The 23,285-nt window shown below is 37.4% G+C and overlaps 1 protein-coding gene across 2 annotated transcripts; it reads right to left on the bottom strand.

The window, feature by feature from the left end:
• Nucleotides 1–960: 960 nt before the first annotated feature.
• Nucleotides 961–21,511, bottom strand: scn1ba (sodium channel, voltage-gated, type I, beta a). 2 transcript variants are annotated; one of them, XM_079836838.1, is made up of 6 exons: nucleotides 19,752–21,511; nucleotides 11,212–11,378; nucleotides 8,582–8,819; nucleotides 7,168–7,309; nucleotides 4,725–4,794; nucleotides 961–4,635 (listed from the first exon to the last, which is right to left on the bottom strand). In XM_079836838.1, exons 1-5 carry the CDS (start codon nucleotides 19,801–19,803, stop codon nucleotides 4,728–4,730), a joined length of 666 nt encoding a protein of 221 aa, XP_079692964.1. In that variant the 5' UTR covers nucleotides 19,804–21,511; the 3' UTR covers nucleotides 961–4,635; nucleotides 4,725–4,727. The 2 variants fall into 2 exon arrangements, with proteins under 2 accessions (XP_079692964.1, XP_079692965.1); XM_079836839.1 differs by lacking the exon at nucleotides 4,725–4,794 and having other exon boundaries at nucleotides 1,117–4,635; nucleotides 19,752–20,129.
• Nucleotides 21,512–23,285: the final 1,774 nt, after the last annotated feature.

Below are 23,285 nucleotides of genomic sequence, written 5' to 3'. Positions count from 1 at the left end.
GCCCGTGTGGTCCAATCAAACAGTCGAGCTACTGTAGCTCAAATTGCTCAAGAAGTTAATGCTGGTTCTGATAGAAAGGTGTCAGAATACACAGTGCATCGCAGTTTGTTGTGTATGGGGCTGCATAGCCGCAGACCAGTCAGGTGCCCATCGCTTACCTGGGGAACACAGGATGCACTATGGGAAGAAGGCAAGCCGACGGAGGCAGCATGATGCTTTGGGCAATGTTCTGCTGGGAAACCTTGAGACCTGCCATCCATGTGGATGTTACTTTGACACGTAAAACCTACATTGTTGCAGACCATGTACACCCTTTCATGGAAACGGTATTCCCTGGTGGCTGTGGCCTCTTTCAGCAGGATAATGCGCCCTGCCACAAAGCAAAAATAGTTCAGGAATGGTTTGAGGAGCACGAGTTTGAGGTGTTGACTTGGCCTCTAAATTCCCCAGATCTCCATCCAATCGAGCATCTGTGGGATGTGCTGAACAAACAAGTCCGATTCATGCTGGCCCCACCTCACAAATTACAGGACTTAAAGGATCTGCTGCTAACATCTTGGTGTCAGATACCACAGCACACCTTTAGGGGTCTTTTGGCTGCAAAAGGGGGACCTACACAATATTATGCCTGATCGGTGTGTGTGTGTGTGTGTATATATATATATAAAATTAAAAAAAAAAAATACACATGTACACTGGGATTGATAAATGTTTTTTTTTCATGTGTTTGAAGGATCTTATGCTCACTTAGGCAGTAATATTGTAAAATATTTCTACAATATAATAATATTAATAAAAAAATTACAAAATAGCTGATTTCTATTATAGTATTTTTAAAAATGTAACTTATTCTTGTGATTTAAAAAAAAATAAAAAAATTCACAAGATCCTTCAGAAATCGTTCTAATATGCTGAATTGGTGCTCAAGAAACAATATCATCCATGTTCAAAACGCTGGAAACGAATAGGTTTTTTATTTTTCAGGTTTCTTTGACGTTTCAAAATTTTCCAAAGAACAGCATGTATTTGAAATCGAAATCCTGACCCCAAATGGTCAAGACAGCAAACATTCAGGAAAAATAGGTATAAAAAAAAAAACCCATCAGATATATTTTTAAATGTATTTTATTTCATACGATCTTGTCTTGTCATTTATTTGGCAAGCAACATGTTCACTTCAACATGAAATGCATCCTGGAATTCTTGAGGCCTTGAAGTTGTCGTGTGCATATACTGTACAGACTCTCACAGAGGTGCACGATATTCTGTGACATCCAAGTGTTAGTATGAGACCCTCTATGTTTTAGTAAATCCCAGCACTAACAGCAGCTGCTCATTCAGGAATGAAGCGTTTTTCAACGTTGCAAGTTTATGACAGTGTTCATAAAAATGTATTTAAAATCATGCAGTAGAAATCTACCCATTAACAACCACCGAATTAAAGCTATAAAAGTAAGAAAACCAGAGCTAGGAAGTCTCGAGAACGTTCATGCATAAAGGCAGTGAGACTTTGGCAGTGTAGTGCTGCCCTCTGTAGTCACTACCAAACATTGGCTACAAAGAGGGAGAGGAAAGACTGGACGTTTTTTTGTGAATGAATACAATTGATTCCTGCTTTCTCATTCAGTTTTCTTTTGAAACCATCATGCATTAAGAGCCAGAGGCTTGCGCATTGCTCCTTTAACCTTTCAGTCATTCTCAATCGATTTCATGCAGCCCTTGATTATCTTGTCAGCAAAGACAAAACGAAAAGAGGAGGGATGATCAGGTCAGTCAACATCAGAAATGATTAATAGCACAGATCCTCTACGGCACATTCTTGATATATTTATCATGTTAGTTTCGGTAACTGAACTCGGCTATGAAATCTTTAAGACAACAATGTAGCCTACTTTCTTCACGTCTATGATTATAACATATATGTGACATTCATTTGCCTTGCATTTATTTCTTTTTAAGAGAACGATTTGAATAGCTTCATATGCTACTGGCAATGTCTGCTTTTCACCCAGAATGGTTATTTTGTTCTTTATAGTGCTAAATATATTTAATGTTTCATGCCAATTGTAAAGGCTAAATATAGAGAACTGCTATTTTGCAAATGAAAAGAACAATTTAAAGGTACACTATGTAACTTGGTTTCAAGTGCTTGTATTTTAGACCTGATGGAATGGTTTTCGTGGGAAATTGTGGCACGTGTTTCGTCATATCCTTAAATAGAGGGTATGCACGTGATGTCACTGTCGTCCGGAGTGACTGCGGTTACGCCCACTGAGTGGCAAAAAGAGTGGCAGCATTGGTTTTCAGCGAATGCCACGAAAAACACACAAAACAGCTAAAACGGGAAACAACTATACAAATAGATTTGACAAGAAATCTGAGGTATGTTTTTACAGACTGTCGAAATGGATCGCTGCAATTCACAGAAACAACTGGACTCCATTCCTGCGAAATGTGGATTTGCAGTTGCATATTTGTCAATATGCTGACTTTTGTTTTGGGGTAAAATCATACCTTGTATATTGTATTGACAACTCGTCAATTAAATGTTTACCATTTTATATTCTGCATACTTTTGCATACATGTTTTTTAAATAAGCACTGACAAAAACGATATAAGTTTTAGGGCTGGAGAATATGTCAATGTAACATTGATATAAGTGATCACCTGGATTTAGACCTACCTATATTGTATTTATATAAAGCGTTCACAGGCAAATTTCCTTTACGTATTTCCCTGGCATCGAAATCAGGCTCAAATAAATGTCAGGAAAACCCGATTCCTGGCTGCATGTCCATATCCATGGATCACTGGATCTTTGGTAAGTTGTAACAAACACTTATATCAAGTCCAACCTTTAGTTTAAACTGATAATCGTTTGTTTTACTCACGTTTTATCACGAAACAGCTCTTTTGCCACTCAGTCCGGCTGAGGGGGTGTGTTCTGGCGGGAAAGTGACGTCAATGCACAGTCACGCAGAGCCGAAGCACAACCAAAACAATATTCTTTCGCAAAATGCATGCAGTTTAGTTTTTTTTTTTTTAACCGTTAAAGGGCCCAAAGTTACAAAGTGTACTTAAAATGAAGTATTATGTTTCAGGAAGAAAGTGTTAAAAGTAATGGTTAGCTTACATGAGGTTAGTTAAATTAGTTCTGGTTTAAATCCCCTGTATGTGAGAGGGACTATATTCAGATAGGAAGCTCTTGTTGTAAATGTGCATTATTATTTGTCGGCATTAGCTATGCAATGCTAATCACAGTCCCCAGCTGCCAAATATGAGATTTTCTGTCTGATTTCTCCAATATATATTAGGGGTGAAACGGTATACACAAAAATGATGGCCCGCTATTGGAGGGATTATCACGATGATGGATAGAGAAGCGATGGGTTGTTGCCTGTTGATCACGCCTCTTGTGGTCTGATTGGTTGAAGGACTATCCAATTGCATACAGAGTAATTTAATTTATGCGCGTTTATGCTCGCATATGCAGTAGAAAATACAGAGCAGGCTCCCCAGACCAATGTTCAATCTTAAATTGAGCATGGTCTGGTGATAGCCAGACAAGGGAAACGGTGCTTTACTAAACAAACTATGTTTCTGTCTTTAAATATTAAAGTCCGTCAATACTGCGGCAAATGGCTGCAAAGCACTCTTCCTGCTGCGATTTAGTGTTTTGTCGGGAAGAGATTTGAAGTGTTTCCAATTTTGGATGCAAAACATTTTAGCGAAATGTATATTTTAGAATTCTTGCGGTTTCATTCTCATGCGCACAGGTGTTGTGCCTAATTTCGACTGCCTGTCAAATTATCATCGTACATTTATAATCCTAATCCCACACCCACCCCTACTCCTGAACCTTTGGTACAGCCAGGGGGGTAATAGGAATTGAGTAAAATATTCAGCAAAGTCTATGGAGATAACTGGTGACTGATATGAAATACTGGCATGGATTCAACATGAGATGAGACAACTGTGAAATTCCCAAAGTGCGAAACTCAAAGTACATTCTGCATACAGAAAAATTCTGCATGTGCAGTGGTTAGAAAAACTCTGCATCGGTTCACTACACGTGCGAACCGAAAGAATACGTTCAATGTAACACCCCTAATATATTGTGTTGATGTTTTTCATTTTCCTATTTTTACATTACTTAATGTATTTGCGATCTTTTAAGTGAGGATATTGATATATATGCTTTCACATATATAATTCTACTTGAATAGATAATGCTTTTATATATAGGTTTTTTTGATGTTGCTCTGACTCAGTAAATATACTAGTGACTAATTTTTATCACATTTAAAGCGGCGTTCTCATGTGGAAGGTGTTAAAAGCCACAACACGTCATGTACAATTTGTTATGTACAGTGTTACAGATTCATGCTTGAACCAATTAATGCATCATTCATTCGTTAACCTTAAAGTTGTTGTCTAGGGCCTTAAAACAAAACACTTTCTTTTTTTAGGTAAAGTGTGACTGAATTTCCCTGATGGTTTAGAATGGCGCTTCTGTCACAGTCGTTGTGAAAACAGCAGCCCAGAGCGCCGGTGAGGGTGACGGAGGAGGCCGTTGGTAATGGACAGAGCTTCAAACTTTTGGGTTTGGGTCAAGCTTGAGACTGTTTTTGGACCTGAAATGAAACAAAAGGCAGATGGTTAAACCGACATGAAATAGGGGACGTCCAGATGTGACTATGAGAGTTACATTTAACAATCCCACCTGTTATTCTGCCACCACTACACCTGCACAATTATCTTTGCTCTCCGAGGCTATAGCTAAATATTCAGCCCTAAGAGAATGAGAAGGAGGGAGAAAAGGCAGAAGGGATAGAAAAGGTAATGAAGAAAAGAACAGCAACAAGAACTTGAAAAGTTTTGAGAACCGCAGTTTGCAGAAAAATATAGATCCTTTCGGGGATTGAGGGAAATATAGATTTGAAAGAAGAAAAGCAGTTGAAACGAATAAAAGACAGGCCGATTTTATGCTGGTCTATTTTACGCTGACTGTCAAAAGTTTGGAATATTTTTTTTTTTTGTTTATTTAAAAAAATATATATGTTTATTTGATCAAATATACAGTAAAACAGTAATACCGTGAAAATTTTTTTTTTTAAATAATATATTCTGTGATGCAAAGCAGACTTTTGGCATCCTTACTCCAGGCTTCAGTGTCTCATGACCCTTCAGAAATCATAGCATTATTTCTCTAGAGAGGCTCTAGAAAGTTCAAAAGAACAGGATTTAGAAATAGAAATATTTGTAACATTATAAATGTCTTTACTGTTGCTTGAATCAATTGAATGCGTCTTTGTTGAATAATAGTATTAATTTATATTTTTTCAAAAAAAATATCTTAATGACCCCAATCTTTTAAATGGTAGTGTATCACAGTTTACACAAAATATTAAGCAGTACAACTTAATTTAATATTTTGGATTATACTGTTATTCATAATATTTCACAATAATACTGTTTTTACTGTAATTTTGATTAAATAAGCCTTGGTAAGCATAAGAGACTTCTTTAAAAACTTTTTTTTTTAAAAACCTTAACCCTATATGGGACGCATTATGTTCTAACCATTAAATATTTTTTCAAATAAGTTTTTATTACATGAAATGGCTTCAATCAAAAAAAACAAAAAAGATTTTTAAAAAAAAATTTCGGGGGAGTATTTAGGAAAACATAGCCATATGGCATCTTTTAGAAATTGATAGATGTATATACTTGGGTCTCATGGAAACCAAAAATAAGTAGATTCCTGTCATTTAATCCCTGTCGTTCCCTATAATTTGGCTAATTCATCCTCACTCTCATCACATGGCAGAGCTACCTCTGCACTCTTCCTATTGCCCTTTCCGAAAAATATTGCTGTATTCATTTTCTGAATAGAAGAAATATTTTTTGTTACTTAAACATAAACCCAACTATACTACAATATACTACTAAATTACTGCAATCATATTGTTGATGCTACTATCCCAATTACTGCAATTCCATTGTGGAATTGATTGTTGTGGAACATTGATATTTTCTCATTTACAGTAAAACTATGTTAGACAAAGTTGATTTGTGAATAAAAATATCTAATTTACTTATCAAAGATGCTGCAAAAAAATGCCCCTTGAGATGTTTAGAAATGAGATTAATAGAGCAATTCAACAGGTGTCTTCCGCGTGAGTATATTATTATAATGATTTTGAATGATTCTTTCCAATTATGTATAATATGGATTTATTGTTTCTTTAAATATGTTTTCTAAAGTTTGTATTTGGTCTCTGAGGAGTGACTGAGGGTCACAGTGCTTACTCACTTAGCCCGGCTTCTGGAGATGAAATATGGATTTGTCTTTCATTTTATATTTTTTCCTTTATGGTGAAAATTGTCTGTACCTCTTACTGAGAGAAAGCACATGTTATCAGTATGTTTTTGCTCATTGAACTCCAACCTTGGAGAGACTGTGTATGTGTGCAGTATTCTGTGTTACAGATCAGTATTAGAGGTGGATTATGGGCAGCCTAGGGAGAGTGACATTATGTTGCTCTGGACAAGCTGGCGCCTGCTCCAGATCTGGAAGGTCACTACGTGCCTAATTCCAGGGTGAAAACATCAACAAGTGATCTATGGACACGTGCATCTGATTAACTGACAATGTGTGGAAATTTACCATGACTGTCTATTTTCTCTTAGCCAATCAGAATCATTCAACTTGCAGTAATGACCTGGCTAGACCTTGAAAACAGTATAACTGTTGAGAAGGTGTATGTATGAAATCTGGTAGAGGGAGCGCGGCCTACGAACTCCTTGTGAGACTTGAGGCTGACTTCTGGTGATGAAACTGCAAACTATTCTTCAGTACATTTTTGCGCTCATGACTCTTGGTCTTCACTCTTCACAACTGGTCTTGGGTCCTAAACTGTTCTCCCCTAAAAATTCCCATATTGTATTTCTTTCTGAATAACAAGGAAATTAGTGTAAATTAATTGTTGCCATATGGGAACCCTGCACCATAAAGGGTTGATTATTCCAAACTTTTGACACAAATGCATATTTTTTTATAATTAAAGATCCCATAAAATGTAGGACGTCCTCAATGGTCCCTAAAGAGGCAGACAGGTGTTTGTCATCAAGGAAGAGCAAACAGTGAGAGACATGTGACTCACTCGCTCTCTCTCAGCGCTTCCTCTCCCGCTGCTGCGATCTTCCTGTAACAGTAGACCATCTCCATCACCAGCCATAACTGCAGCCCAATGATAGACACGTACATCATGACCTCAGATAAGATGGACGCCATGCCTCTTGTAGCTAGAGGTAAGTGAGATCAAATTCAGTTCAGAAATCTATATTTGGTTCTTTCATAACTTTCACATTTTACTACTCTTAAAATTACGATCAAACACTGAAAGAAGGAAGTTTAAAGTACGATCTGAACATATTTGGGAAGGTTTCAGCACTCTGTAAGATAGACACATCAGTAGTGACATCAGTGCTGATGTAGGCCTGACTCAGACTCTGACAGGAAGTAAAGACACGTCTGACTGAACTATCACCGTCAGCATATGTGTGGACAGACGTTCTCAGCAGAAGCGTCAAAACCGAACATGTGGCCCCTCTTGATTGATTTTGAGTGTAGCTTCCAACAAAAAATGACAATTTGATAATTTGGCCTTTGATTTTGCAGTGTATTGAAGGGGGAAAGTGTTTGTCAAAAATACTTTACACTTTTCCCTCATAAACTACAAAAGGAGATTTTCGCCTTAATCACTGGCTGTCAAATTTATTTATTTATTCATTTATTAATTTGAATAAATTTTTATTTTCAGGTTTCATTTTAATTTGAGTAATTTTCATTCGTTTTTCAATATTTACAGTATTTATTTTCTATATTTTTCAGTTTTAGTATTTCAGCATAAGCATATTTTATTTCCATTTTTCATATAATATTTGTACTTTATTTCAGCTTTATTTTAATGAACAAAAATTGCATATAACAGCTTTAGTTAACAAAACAACACTGTTGACTACTTGACAAGGATTTAACTTTTGGATTATTCTGTTTCCTGTTTTTCTCTTGTCACGTTTTATCTTGCCTTGAAACATTTTTCCTCACATTACACACAAGGCATTTTGGAGCAGTTAAAGTGTTGATTTGAGGAAAAAGCTGAAAGAAAAATGTATAATGGTGCTACGTCAGTCCATAAAATAAGTCCAAATGACTCGTATAAAATCATGCATTAGATTCTTAAACATCCTTGCTTTCATAACACAAGCATTTGGTGTGTCAAGGACACAGATGATGAAAGCCCTGATTATGCTGCTATGAAAACACTTTGCTTTCAGGGCCATGTCCTTGCTTTTGACATTTTAAAGGCGTTTCTATTCAGTGTTGACTCATCTGTCTTCATGAACACACATTATGTTCCTTGGTTGTGTTGCAGAGGATTTTGTGTGTGTTCTGTCAAGCCAATGATGTTATCTTCACCCTCTTACTCTAATTTGTGCTTGCACAATTCATTTCAAAACCTGTTTGCATTTGTTTCCTCTTATGTAAATTTCATTCTCTTTTAATGGACATACCATTTCCCACTACGTTGATGTTGATAAACTTGGTTGTGACGGTGCGGTACTCGTAATTGGAGAAGACAAGGGTGCGGTCGAAGAAGCATCGATAGGTGCCGGTGTCGTTGAAGGTGACGTTGTAGATGTAAATTGAGCCATCTTGCACATCATCAGTTTTTTTACTGCCGTTCCAGGCCAGGCGGTCAAAGAAGCGGTCATCTATTATGTTGCTTGTCATTTCTGCATAACTGTATATCTAATTGTAAGAAAAAAAAACAGTGGGATAGATACATTATTTGATTCAGGACCCAAAACAACCTTTTTGCAATTCTCCAATATTTTGTGTCTATAAATAGCTGTTAAAGGGTTAGTTCACCCAAAACTTTTGTCGTTAATTACTCACCCTCATGTCATTCTAAACCCGTAAGACCGTCGTTCATCTTCAGAGCACAAATGAAGAAATATTTGATGAAATAGACTGCAATTTAATTAACACTTCAAGGCCCAGAAAGGTAGGAAATACATCGTTAAAATATGTGACTCCAGTGGTTCAACCTTAATTTTATGAAGCGACAAGAATAATTTTTTTGCGCAAAACACAAACAAACATAACTTTATTCAACAATTTCGTTCTAGCCTGTGTCAGTCTTCTACGCAGTTTACGTTGTAAATACAGTGCATCTCCTGCGTCATCATCACACACATGCGTCGTGCTCTCGTGAACAGCATCGGCTGCCGTGGAACTCGAAAGCACTGCTTACAACGTAAACTGGGCCAGACACTGACACAGGCTAGAATGAAATTGTTGAATAAAGTCGTTATTTTGTTTGTTTGTTGTGCACAATAAGTATTCTCGTCTCTTCATAAATTAAGGTTGAGCCACTGGAGTCACATGGAGTATTTTAACAATTTTTTTTACTACCTTTCTGGGCCTTGAAAGTGTCAATTACATTGATGTCTATGGAGGGATCAAAGAACTCTTGGATTTCATCAAAAAAAAAAAATATTTGTGTTACAAAGATGAACGAAGGTCTTGCGGGTTTGGAGCGACATGAGGGTGAGTAATTCATGAGAGAATTTTCATTTTTGGGTGAACTATCACTTTAAATATCTATGAAGTGATTTTACACATCGTTATCCTGTATGAATATCTGGAGAGGTCATGCTAATGAATTTGTCTAAAACTGTGGGAGCCCTTAAAAATTGCAGGATATAGTATTTGCTGTGCATTACTTTTAATATGCCATTCATTTAATAAAATATTAATTAAAAAATATTAAAAATATGAATAAATTAGTAACTATTAAACAGTCAAAAAGTGTCTCTCATTCATTATTACATAAATATAATTCTAGTAATATTCTATGCTAATACACTATGGCATAATGTAACCCTTCCTGTTCAAACCGCCTGCTCCAAAGCGGGACTCGAACCGGGTCCCCCGGCATGAGAGTCGGATGCTCTAACAAGGAGCCTAAAGGCTGCAACCTCTAGCGTCAGTGAGGTTTACTTGCACAGCAACTACTAGCTGGCCTCCGTTACTCTAAGGGTGAGTTCACACTTGTAGTTCGGTTCGTTTGGTCCGGACCAAAAAACAAAACATATAGTCCTGGTCCGCTTAGCGTTCACACTGGCATTTTTAAGAGCGTACCTAAAGTTACAGAACCAAAGGCATAGGGATACGGTCACAACCTGATTGGTCGGCTTTTGACGTATTTTTCGCGACGGAGCTTCCTCACCGAACATTCAAAACAATGCTGTGTGCTGGATTAAACGCCATCATTTTATGCGTGTACATATGGTTTTATTATTACCAGCTGGGAACTCACGAAGAGCTCATAAAATGTTCAAAACATTCAAAACAGCACCAGGATTTCCTCCGTTGTTTGCAGAAACGAAGATCTGCATATATTGATGAGGCACTTTACCTCCTCGTTGCTCCACGTTTGCCCTCAACTCATTTTGGATACGCCGATCTTTCCGCGTCGTCGAATCAGCACGTCCTGTTTTTGGTTTGTTTACATGTCTTTGGTCCGTGTTGCGTTCATATATCAATCGAACCGCACCAGAGTTTGTTTGGAAGCGGGCCGAGACCCATCTTTTTAGCGGTCTCGGCCCGCTTGTTTGGTGCACACCAGGGTTCGGATAGCAGCGTTCACATATGTTCACTAACCGAGCAATCGCATCAGGGTTCGTTTTAATCGAACCAAACATGACAAGTGTGAACGCACCCTAACACTGAAAGACACTGCCGTTTTTAGGTAGTTGGGTAGTAGAACTAGTTTTCTAGTGGCAGAGGACTTCTTTTGCACCCTCCTCGTAATCATACTCAAAGAAAAATGCCTGCTGATACCACTCGGGAATGTTCCTTTATGGAAATAATGGTGGTCATAAATAATGCGTGATCTTGGCCTCGCGTGAAAAATGCAGCAGTCTCAAATCGGCTTTGGGGTTTAGATGTTTTATTGTACCATGGAATAATTAAGTTGCTTTGATTTCTGTGTGCATGTCAGTAGTAGGCACGCAGCTGTACTAGAGCTTTTGTACATGTAAAAGGGCATCTGCTGCAGATTAATTTAGGTAATGCATTGTACGTGGGGAGCAGCATCTGTGTCTCTCAATCACGTGGTCTTTGGTCTCATACTCACGTGTGAAAATTCACTCTCGCCTTTGGCCATGAACCACCAGTCCACTTTGGCAGAGGCCGGCACTTCCCCTCTCATCTTGCAAGAGATACAGCCCAATTTGAAGCCGTGACCCTGCACTGCCTCCGTGTCGGAGTCCACCTCCACACACGCCCCATGGCAGAGCCAAGCTACAGGAAGAACAAGACATTAGACACTCTGCTTCAGTTCTTAAAATGCTCTATTAAGTCTTACTGATGCCCACTTTTTTTGTTTTGAACTGACAGGCATCTAAATCTTCTCTTTTTATCTCTTTTTTTGTTTAGTTTTTTTGCATGCGTTCCCATTTTTGGGGGAATTATGCATGCTGGCTTTTTTAGTTCAAGGCAGAGCATTTTCTTGCAAGCTTTATTTCCACTCATAAAAACTGACTGTGCAGTTAAAATAGTCCTAATTAACTGTGCATCTCAGAGCACAGTATTTGCTTAAAAAAAACCATTTTGTCTTCAAAAAGCTTTGAGGGGAAATAAATTGTTAGCGGTGATTTGTGATCCTTTTTGAGTCATTAATCTACTTTCATATATAGACACAGGTCTCTATATATGCCTAGAAGTCGCAAACACTTGCAGAAAGGGACACACCTGATATTCCAAGTATCTTTCTCTCACACTTCACCCTGCGGTTTCCACAGAGACATCTGCATCGCTTTCAACCAATGATCTTTTTGCAATTCTGACCTCTGGAGAAGTATTTATATATGTGCAATGAGATGAGGGACAAGAAACATTGCACACACATCAATCACAGCTACAACTTTACATTATTAACTGCAGTCATCCTGCTGTTGAGATTAATTTTTTTTTTTACGGGCATCTCTTTACTGTAATATTCAGGAAAACAACATTTATAATTGACTTTTGACTGCTAAGAGAAAAGGAGGACAGATGAAAAAAGTAAAAATTGGTGTGACCCCCTCAACTGGAAGACAAGAGAGGAAGAAAACGAGAGAGAGAAGGGAGACAGAGAGTTAAACGGTTTCAGTGTTACATCCATCACATCACTGATTATCATTGACAGATTATTGATTTATGGCTTCTGATTGGCTGCAGAGAGGAAGAAGAAGGGTAGAATGGGGAGGAAAAACAATTATCAATACAGAAATACTACAGATTCAGAGGAAAGGGGAGGAAGGGTATAATCACATCATGCTGACACATTCCTAAAACAAGCAAATTATTAAGCAAGCCAATAAATGGCTGCTATACTAATCATATTAATAATAAGACATCACAACTTTGTAATGTACAGTATGACAAAGGATTTCATTTTTGAGATTTGCTTAAGATTCCCTTGAACAGTGTTATTATTGTTTTTAACTATTAACTATTAAGTCGTGGTGAAATGTAAGAAGCGACAGATCTTTTCTCTTTTTTGATGTACATCCGGATTATTGAAAAGAAAAAATAGGAAAGGGACTTGGTTCTATGATTGACATGCTTCACTGTTAGATTAATAGCATGCATTTACAATTTGAATTTTGGTTTCATGTCGACTTTTAGTGAGCATACAGCAAAGAAGAAAAAAAAAAAACATTTAAATTGTAGATAAGGCAAAGGACGGTATAAAGGGTGGGAGGAAAGGAGACATATCCCTTTCACTTTAAAAAGCCAAGGAGGGACACAATAAACTGACCTCAGACCTGTCAAAAACTGCCGTCTAAACTTCTGTCAATGTCACTGCGGGGACAGGGTCATTACATAACCCCCTTTTACAGAGATTACATTATGCAATTTATTCCAGATTAGACTGCACAATGCCCACATAATCCCAGGATTGAGTTAATGCACTAAAGTGTTGAATTAAACGCTTTTTACAATTACTTCAGGATGCTTTTTTGGATAGAAATGGGAGAGACCTACAACTTTGCAAATGCTTTTATCCAAAGCAATTTGCATTGCATTCAAGCCAAGGTTAACCTTTGACCAGTTATACATTTCTTGGGAATTGAACCCATGATGTTGTCTGCACCATGTTCTACTGTTTGGGCAACAGGAACACTGTGGTGCAATGAGAGATTCAAAGAAAGAGAAGAAAAAGCCTTTTGAGAGCTCATTCAGGCTTTCTACATGAAAACAAGCAGCCGAGGACAATGTTTCCATGCCAGCCAGCAGTCTCAAACTGTACAGCAGTGACATATACACTCTGGCCTCTCGGGAAATGTGACAAACACTGAGCTCCAGGGTGGAGACTTTCCATAGAAACAAATGCTCTTTGATACATCGCCCAATATGTGGCATGATATTGGCCAGTATTTTAGTCTAACAACCGTCCTGTTGAACTCACATATTCTCATCTCTGTCCACTGCAGTCTTTAATCTAATCTCTAAAATGAATCTACAATGAACGATACTGTTAGTGACAAACGGCATTGATATTTCCCCAGGCGACCAGATCTCAAGACAAAGCCTCTTCTTCTTTAGCTCTAAGACACTGGGTTTCTCACATTCAGTTCTTGATGTTGGGATATGGAGTGTGCTGCAATTGCCATAAATATTAAACCAGCTAGAAACAGTCATTCACACAGTATGTCCTTGTTCATCCTTGCTCAGATTTAGCATTCACGCTCTCTTTATCCTCCCCCATCCTCTCATCCTCTTTCACTGAGACACACCTTTCCTCACACGCTCAGTTTTCCACAGTGCCAGATCTGTACGTGCATGAAACCTGCGACACTGCTTTCTGAAGGAGCATGACAGTGCTGAAAATCTGCTTAGAATACAAAGATCTTGCTCCTCATTGGTTTGCCTGTTTCTAGACCTCCGTTTCAACCTCTGTTAAACAATTAATAGCCATCTTCCATCTCCCCCTAGTCTTTTAGACTACACGCATAGGTCTAATCAGCAAATTGCCTTCCTGTCTATTAATGCTTAGTGGTGCTGGCTTGACAGTTGGCCAGTAGATCCATTAAAGACTGCTAGATCAGCAAGACATACTTGTTAAATAATATTAAAAACGTGCCCTTTTTTTGTCACAGTAGTGTTTTATATATTCAATTTATATATTTAGCTCTCTGAACCCTCCATAGACAGCAACGTAATTACCACTTTCAAGGTCCAGAAAGGTAGTAAAGACATTGTTAAAATACTTTATGAAATAATGACTTTATTCAACAATTTCTTCTCTTCAATGTAATTCTCCTACGCTGTTGACGTAGTAAATACAGTGCAGAACTTCTGAGTTCTACATCAGAACGCTGGCTTACCATTGGCCAACGCTGTTGATCTCATGCGTGTGATGCTGACACAGGAGCTAGCCAATGGTGAACCGCCATTCTACTGTAATACTTGGATGTGCTGCACTGTTTACACTGTCAACAGCGTAAGAGACTGACACAGACAAGAAGAAATTGTTGAATACATTTTTTTTTTTTTTGCACACAAAAAGTATTCTCGTCGCTTCATAAAATTAAGGTTGAACCACTGTAGTCACATGGACTATTTTAACGATGTCTTTACTACCTTTCTGGACCTTGAAAGTGTTCATTAAATTGCTGTCTATGGAGGGGTCAGAAAGCTCTCAGATTTCATCAAAAATATCTTAATTTGTTTACAAAGATGAACGAAGGTCTTACAGGTTTGGAATGACATGAGGGTGAGTAATTACAGTTTTTCTCAGTCGCTTTGGTACATTTCTCAGATCAGAATTGAAATTCTCAAAACTACCTGTTCAATCTTCACATCATTGTGTCACTTGTGCACAACAAAAAAGCAGTTTCTCATTTCTTTGAACAAGTTGCAAATGCTTTGGTACATCCATGCAAATGATTATGTACAATTCTCTGCTGTTTCCTACATTATCAATTGCTTTCGTCATGTTGATCAAAATGGGTCTCTGTTGAATAGTCTCACCCCCCACAACATTTAGCCATTAGTTCATAGCATAAGTCTTGACATGCAAAATGGTTGAACAAGTTGTCATAATATGTCAAGCATTTTTCTATACATTTCCATCAGACGTTCACATTTCTACTTTTTTTTTTTTTTTTTTTTTTCTTGTGCTATGCAGTGCTGTCTTTTCCTTTCTGTATCGCAATGACATGGTCTGTCAACAAATTACAGTACAAACAGTAAAAGCGTAAATGTGAATCTTGTCCAGTCTCTTGCAATCAAACTCCCACATACACTAAGGTGTAACCTACAATTTACAATAATTGTCATCAAAACTTTAGCCATATTTACATCAGAACATCCCTCCAGTGTACACGGTTATATTGACAACATGACTAAGCAATTTGACCGTCTTATCCGTACACAGTGACACAAGGACTTGTCATTCTGATGGCACTGACATGTTCATTGACACAGATATTTACTTTTGAGAGATGAACTAAGGATTTTGAGCAAGAGACTGGCTTTTGCAGGTAATCCATGGTGTTTTGCTATTTGTACGAATTGTTTTGAGAATTGCACTTACTATTTTGCAAATGTCGAGGATGATTCGAGAAATGTACCAAAGCGACTGAGAAAAACTGTAATGACAGATTTTTCATTTTTGGGTGAACTAACCCTTTAAGTAAGCGTTAGATAATCACAAAAGTAATCTAAATGTAAGAACAAATGCAAACCAACAATTCAATACCCAACATAGCAGATTAATAAATTATTCAAAAAAACTCTTATACAGGTAGATATGGCATTAATATAGTTTGCATCCTTATTACAAACTACATAAGCAGATCTTTTTCACTTGCTCTTTGTACATATTTCAATCAAGACGTATTTTCTGCCAATGTTTCTTAGCAGCATCCACCTCCCACTGCTTTACTCCACATTTCCTTTAGAACTACAGAACACTAATCATCATCAGTATTCACTAACATGCACACATCTAAAAACATACATTAACAACCACAGCATCGTCCAGCACTAAGCCAGACGGTCTAAACTTACACTAATGGCACTACTGGAGTATTGTGTTTAGAGCAGGATATGATACAGCTGTTAAACAGCCAGTGAAAATGTTATCACAGTTGGTGTCTACTGAGATCGGTGGAGACTCGCACAGTGTGAGCAACACCCAGAGACTATAATGTCAGGTCCTGATTTATATTAGTCTTCATTAAAACAATCCGGATGCTTTAACACATTACAAAACTAAATAATGTAATCCACAGCAACATAAGATATCCACTGTGAGATTGCACTACTTGTCTTTGTCGATAATAGCAATGCTCTATAGGACTTTTTGTTGATAGCCGGTAAATGGACATCATTTTTGTGCGAGTGCATGGGCACTTTACCAGCTCTAATAATATGTGATACCATTCATAAGTTTGTAAGATTTTTAAAAAATGTTTATGAAATATTCATTTCTTAAACTCACCAAAGCTGTATTTATTTGATCAAAAATATTATAATTTAAAATAACTTCTCCTCTTAAAATCTAGAACATTCATCAAAAGAACATTTGAAAAATATATATTTTGTAATATTATAAATGGCTTTACTTTTGTACTTTTGACCAATTTGATGCATCCTTCCTAAATAAAAGTATTAATTTAAAAAACAACAACAACAAAACATACTGACCCCCAAACTTTATAAAGAAAGAGATATGGCCATCCTTACGAGGAACAGATATTGATTTATTTTGTATTTATTAACAATCTTCTTTCTGATGGTACCTTCTCTTAATTAACTACACAAAAATACAGCAAGGTTTTTAACTCTACTTTTAGAAAATAATGAACAAAGAATGTACATCTTTTTTAATTCATTTAGGAAGTCAATGTAAATTTTGTTACATATAATATTGTTATATTACAATGCTATCATATTTTGTGCAGGCAATTTTTGATTGTAAATAAAAAAGTCACTGCTAAATCCCTATAAGTATTGTCGTATTCCGCCATGTTTCTCGCCGGCACGCCCCCAACTCGTAAAGATCGAGGCTCAAAGAAAATCCAGAGATTCCCACTGGTATTTACAACTTTGTGGTGGCGTTCATGTGCGTTCAGCTCATAAATACGATCTTTATGACATGACTTGAACGCACAATGAGCTTTAAAATCTCAACATCCATTCTGCATATTCAACCTGGTGCATTACATCTTAAATTGCAGTACAATTGACTTATATTGTGCTTTTTTGGGGGTGTTTTTTTTTTTTTACCGCAAATGGATTTGGAATATCAAATAATGCCAATTTTAATATTTGGATCGACTGTTCCTTTAAAGTCACTGTGAACCGGAAGTAGCAACTGATTTTATTTCAGTGCTATGACGTATTTCCAAGTTAAATGGAATATTGAGTAGAGGGCAGGGTTTTACTTCAGCGCTCCTCCTCTCCATCTCGCGCTCATAGCAGACTAACGGTCGGAGGGGAGTGGTTAAGGATATTCAAACCCAAGCCGTCAAACTGACATAATCTGAGATGAAGGAACGCCATTCCAGACCAGAAGTTACTTTTCAGATTTTGATTAAAGATTACCACGGCAAACTCTTTTGTTCTGTGTATTAACTTGCACCGATTAATTGTTCACCCTAAGACCAGTAATGTTTGTTAACAAAGTAAATAAGGCCATTAGAGTTGTGCCCTTGAAAAAGGCATTTAACCTCAGGTTGCTCCGTGGGGAATGTCACTGTAATACATTTGTAGTGCCATTAAATGGTGATGTTGCCATTCAATTCTAGAAATAATTTACACCGGCCCTGATCGTGTGGCAATTCTATTCAATCAGATACTGTAGTTTGGACATTCTGACAGTGTATAATACAACGAAATAGACAAACACAGTGGACTCTCTTTCTGTCTCACCTCTAGCTTTCATTCTCAAACATGGTTTATCTTTCTGTCCATCTGCCCATGCTCACTCCATTTCATCTCCTCTGAATAAAAACGGTTCCTTAAAGCCCCTTTAAAGTGATTTTGTGAGATGAATTACTGTACCAAAATGGTGTTACACAAGTACAGTTGTGTAACCGTTCTCCTTTTGAGCTTTCTCCTTTTCTAATTTTAACCTTGTGCTCCTACAATTTTACTCCTTCCTTAGGGTGAGATTTAAATCAAGTATTCAGGAAATATGAAGTAATATTACACAGATGATAGATAGATAGATAGATAGACAGACAGACAGATAGCATTCAGTAATGAACTACAATTTGTAAGTAATCTACCTAGCACTGTAGATGAATAATTCGATCATTATTAATATTAAACATGCTAAAGCACCTTTGGGAGTTGCTCTGGGTAAGAGGGTCTGCTAAATACTTTAAATATTAATCTAGATGGGCAGTTGATCATGCAAAAAGATGAAATGTATGTTTTATTTTTTAAGCAGACACAATCTTATAAGTGACTTAAAAAGTGTGTATCATTTAGTTTCAATACTTCAAGAGAATTAGCACATAAAGACTTGCATTGGGTCGACATAGGAAAACAGGTTTAACATTTAAGCAGCTGATAACTGGTCTCTTAACATATCCTGCTAGTACAGGAAATACACATATCCTCATAATGGGCGTCCCGAACCAAGACATGAGGAGAGATACAAATCCCCACTGCGTAACTAGGACATCTATCACTGAGGCATAACTGACAACACCTGTTCTCTAGAGAGCGATTTATTTCCATCACTGCCCTTCTTACAGCCACAGATGAAAGATATTCAGGCTTTGAACAAGTGCTGACAGCCACATATTTTGAGCACCCACCACAAAACCGAGTATTCACGAATCACAACACAAAACAAAGCATTCACAACCTATTAGAAGGTAATGACAGCTTGTGACAGAGAAGCAACCGAGCTCGACCAAGAGCTATATTTCTGTCAGGACCACCCCAATCACCAAAGGCTCCATTTTAGCATCAACACATGCTCTACAAAGAGTGACAGCTGGTTTGGGTCTTTTTTACTCCGCAATCCGGGAAGCCCAAAATCCATAAACACACCCACTTTGAGCTAAGACTGAATTAACAAAAAGAAAAGATATACTATTACTGGGCAGGTGCTAAATTGCCCTGATTGGGTCAGCAAGCAATTCAAATAAAACACAGTAATTCATTACACATGGGTGATTTTTATATTGTATTATATATTTATATATATATATATATATATATATATATATATATATATATATATATATATATATATATATATATATATATATATATATATATATATATATATATATATATATAAAATTATACTATATGTATATATATACTGTTTGTATATATAATGTTTGTACTGTTTGTATATATAATAAAAAATGTGTATCTATATAATGTGTATTGTGTAAATTGACATTATCTTTATTATATTATGGCATTATCCGTCTGTCTGTCTGTCTGTCTATCTATCCAAAAACACTTTAAAATACTATAAAAATACTAATAAAAAAACGCATTACAGCAACAGATACAATTTAGCTTGAAAGCGGATTCCTGCAATGCAGATACCTGCAGCTTTATCGTGACCTGATTGACAGACAGACAGAGATAAAGGTTATGAGGCTTGAAATGTGTGTCTCAAATGTTTCATAGTGCACTTAAAACACTCACCGCGTGTTAAACACAACAGCATAGGGACCCACAGAAGTCGCACTGGAGACATCTTCACAGATGATAGCCACAGAGTCGTGTCTCTGTCTTTCACACCCACCCACACACACACACAAACACAGACACAAAACACAGGCTCAAACTGAAGAGCAGGAGGTCTTGGAAAGTAGTCCACAGTGAGACAGGAGCTCTGCGAAGGAAATACGTCCCCTGGATCTGTGAAGAGATGAACTTGACAGTGTGGAAACCAGTTCAGGCAAAAAGATGATACTGGGCTTCCTTCTTAATTCAGACCCTGATGATGTTTTTCTCCTGTCCGTCCTGTCGGGTGGGATGTGAGTGTTTTGATGGAAGAGCAAGGGAGTCCAGTGAGGGAGTATCAGAGCTGTGACGCCCTCTGTGCAGGCAATCAATCCAACAAGTCCGGAGTATTCAGTTACTCCATGAAAGAAAAAAGAGCTTAGATGCCGGATTCAAGTTTCAGTCAGTAACTGTTCTCCTTGGCCTATCTATATGTTAGCCAGTACTTACTTAATAATGATATTAATACACTTTTTCTAGTAATAAAATACTCGGATCAATGTCTAATCTGATTTCTAAAATATATAGTGACATATTCACTAAACGACAAAGTTTTCTTGACAGTGGAAGGCTTGGATCTGAGGTCTGTGATCTAGTTTTGAATGAGAAATGTATGCAGATAATGGAAGACAAGAGACATTAACTAAGGATTTTGTGTTATGCGTTTACGTTAAAACACCAGTTGACTGATATAACCTGAGAAAAAAAAACTATATTTTAAGCGATCCAATCTTTGCCACAGTGAGTTTAAAATGGACAATGGATCTCCTTAATGATCTTTGGATTCATGCAAACATATATTCAGACATTCCCTTCTACACTAAGTGATATTTATTGCTTGTGTATTTTGTGAGTTATTGCTTATGTTAAAGCGTGAAAATGAGGATATATCTCTTAGGATCAATTTCAACTTGACGTTATAGGCATATAGCCAATTATGAACAGGAATGCTAAATGTATGAAATGAGGCAATTTACATTGGATTGTCCATAAAATATCAACATTTAGCAGGCTGAATATTTAATACTTGATTTGTTTGTGTATTTCTCTCATTTAAAGAAATGCATATGTAGCCTAGATGCTGACACAGCAGTAAATGTTTACTATGACCGGATGTAGTTATTCTCATGCCATCTATGTTTGCCAAAGCGTGTGTATTTCCAACTGTCAAACATCAAGGCATTTGTTTAATAATAATATTAAATCATTCATGCGTCAACATTACATATGAATGAATTAAAGATACAACTCCATTCCCTATAGTATTTTAAACAATATTCTGTGGATACTGTTGCCTGATACAAACACCAACGTCGACGGTAAGTTATGTTCACTGTCAACAATAAACGTGACCTCAGGGTCGTTTTTTTGTATGTCTCAGCCTACCGTTTCCGATTATCACACGTATTTAATCAAACAGCATTCCTTCCCCACGTTTGGTCTTCATTCATTTGGTTACGATCCCAAAAAAGGCTTCTCAGTGGATGAAGTCGGTTAAATCAGTCCGTTGGTCACCTCACTCGGGGTGTTTATTTCAGGGTCACGTAAATTAAACTGCCCTGCTGTTCCCGCATAAATGTTCGATATTAAAATGATGATATGAACAAAAGAATCAAAAGGGAGCACCACACGTTACGCCAAAACGTAGTGCGTTCATTGACAATATCTCGTCCTGCTGTATAGGGAAGGATGCTGCGTTTGGGATAGGCGAGGAGAGACTGCGAGGGTGCAGGGATGGGGGAGGGATATAGACTGATGCATTGCAGTAGCCTAGCAGGATGGATGGAAAGCGTGATGTCTGAGGGTTAAAATTTCAAGTCGTTATGTCAACATAAATAGATTTTTTGTCCTTTAGAGGTTTATTGTCCTTCACGTTCATTCATTCGGACGCGCGTTGGTGCAGAAACGTGACTATCTCTGATATGCATGACGCTCGGATTATTCGAGAACAGATTATTCTAGAGTCTAGACATGTGGGACCAATCTCATCACGTTACGAAGAAGCACATACACATTTTACATTGTTATAATATATTTTTTTTAAATGATGAAGCATATATGCTATGCTGTCTGCAGGCAACCACACGACTTTTCTTATGAACACAAAGAAGAGCGTTTCAGGAGTTTCAGTGACTGAAATCTTCATCTGTTCCTAACAAATATATCATATCCTTTTCGTTCCGCCAGAAGAAATTACAGGTTTGGAAGTTTGAGTCACGGTAATTTCATTTTACTGAATTAAAACCAGTTGTAATATCTGTGTTTCATCTCTAGGAGGAGCTACACTTTCATTTATGAGGTGAGGTGAGGCTTTAATGAAAAGCATGGGAACTAACTGTATCATCATACTTACGTGCAAAGTATGTACTCTAAAGGAGTATTCAATTGAAACCCTCCTTTAGAATTTCGTAATATATATATATATATACCTTAAACCTCTTAATGTTTGCAAAACGATACCGAGACGAGTTTGTTCGGCTTTATTTTTATTTATATATTTATTTGGCGAGGTTGACACAACTTGAAAGATGAATATGCTAAAAATAAATTAATGTGTAGGCTACTACAATGTGCATAAAAAAAATCCCTGTTGTAATGTGAAAAATTTGTGTTTAAAAGAAAATAGAATGTCACGTGTTTGAAGGCACGCGGACTCAAAGGCCCAACATTCTATTTTGGATTATGACATCATAATGGACATTATAACAGAGAATCCTGGAGAAAATACCTTCATTTTGCATCTGACTGTCGTTGTTGCTTGCTTCTTGCTCATTCAAGACAGTTTTGTTGTTGTTTTCGTTGAAGAAATCTTCACTCCAGCATTTAAACATGTGGAACAAAGCAAGCAATACTCTCCAGAATCCGCCACTGCTATGCACAGGCAAACAGATTTTCAACAGATCTTCTGAACCAGAGACTGGAGAAAAGAAGTCAGCTTCAGGTGAAAGGCTAACAGGACGTCAAGGTCCTAGATCTCCTGTCTATGTAATGGATGTGGTAGAGAGAAACAGCACAGACCCTTCATGTGAGTCTGATTTGACAGCCAATGCTCACCCATCAAGTGGACCAGTGAGGGTGGACAAACAAGCGCCTCTCTCTGAAAGCACTGTTGCCTTGTCCACAAACATACCTGTTCTGGAACTAACCCATGTTCCCGTCAAGCCGAAGAACAAATCAGCTGGACATTGCTTTTTGCCAAAGGCTGAAAAGAAGAAGACATCAGTTTCAGGTGTAACCCCAGGGCATCAAGGAGCCAGGTCTTCTAAGCATTTCAAGGAAGTGTCGGTGAAAAACATCACATACCCTTCATGTGAGTCTGACCTGAATGTCAGTGCTTCCTTATATCTTCAGTCCAATCTTGAGAGTCGACCAGTGAGAGTGGACAGACGTACGTCTCTGCGCCAACACCCTGTTGCTGTGTCCAAAATCATGCCCGTTCCTGTGAAGGTTCTA

Source organism: Gobio gobio (assembly GCF_949357685.1).
Source record: "Gobio gobio genome assembly, chromosome: 15".
Lineage (NCBI taxonomy): Eukaryota > Metazoa > Chordata > Actinopteri > Cypriniformes > Gobionidae > Gobio > Gobio gobio.
The sequence above is the reverse complement of the archived record's forward strand: the minus strand, read 5'-3'. Positions and strand labels throughout refer to the sequence as shown.

Coding starts and splice junctions, on each gene's coding strand:
- scn1ba (XM_079836838.1), bottom strand. CDS start 19,803: ATGTCTCCAGTGCGACTTCTGTGGGTCCCTATGCTGTTGTGTTTAACA. Junction 8,820..11,211: donor GCGAGAGTGAATTTTCACAC/GTGAGTATGAGA, acceptor TCTTACAATTAG/ATATACAGTTATGCAGAAAT. Junction 4,795..7,167: donor GAAGCGCTGAGAGAGAGCGA/GTGAGTCACATG, acceptor TCATTCTCTTAG/GGCTGAATATTTAGCTATAG.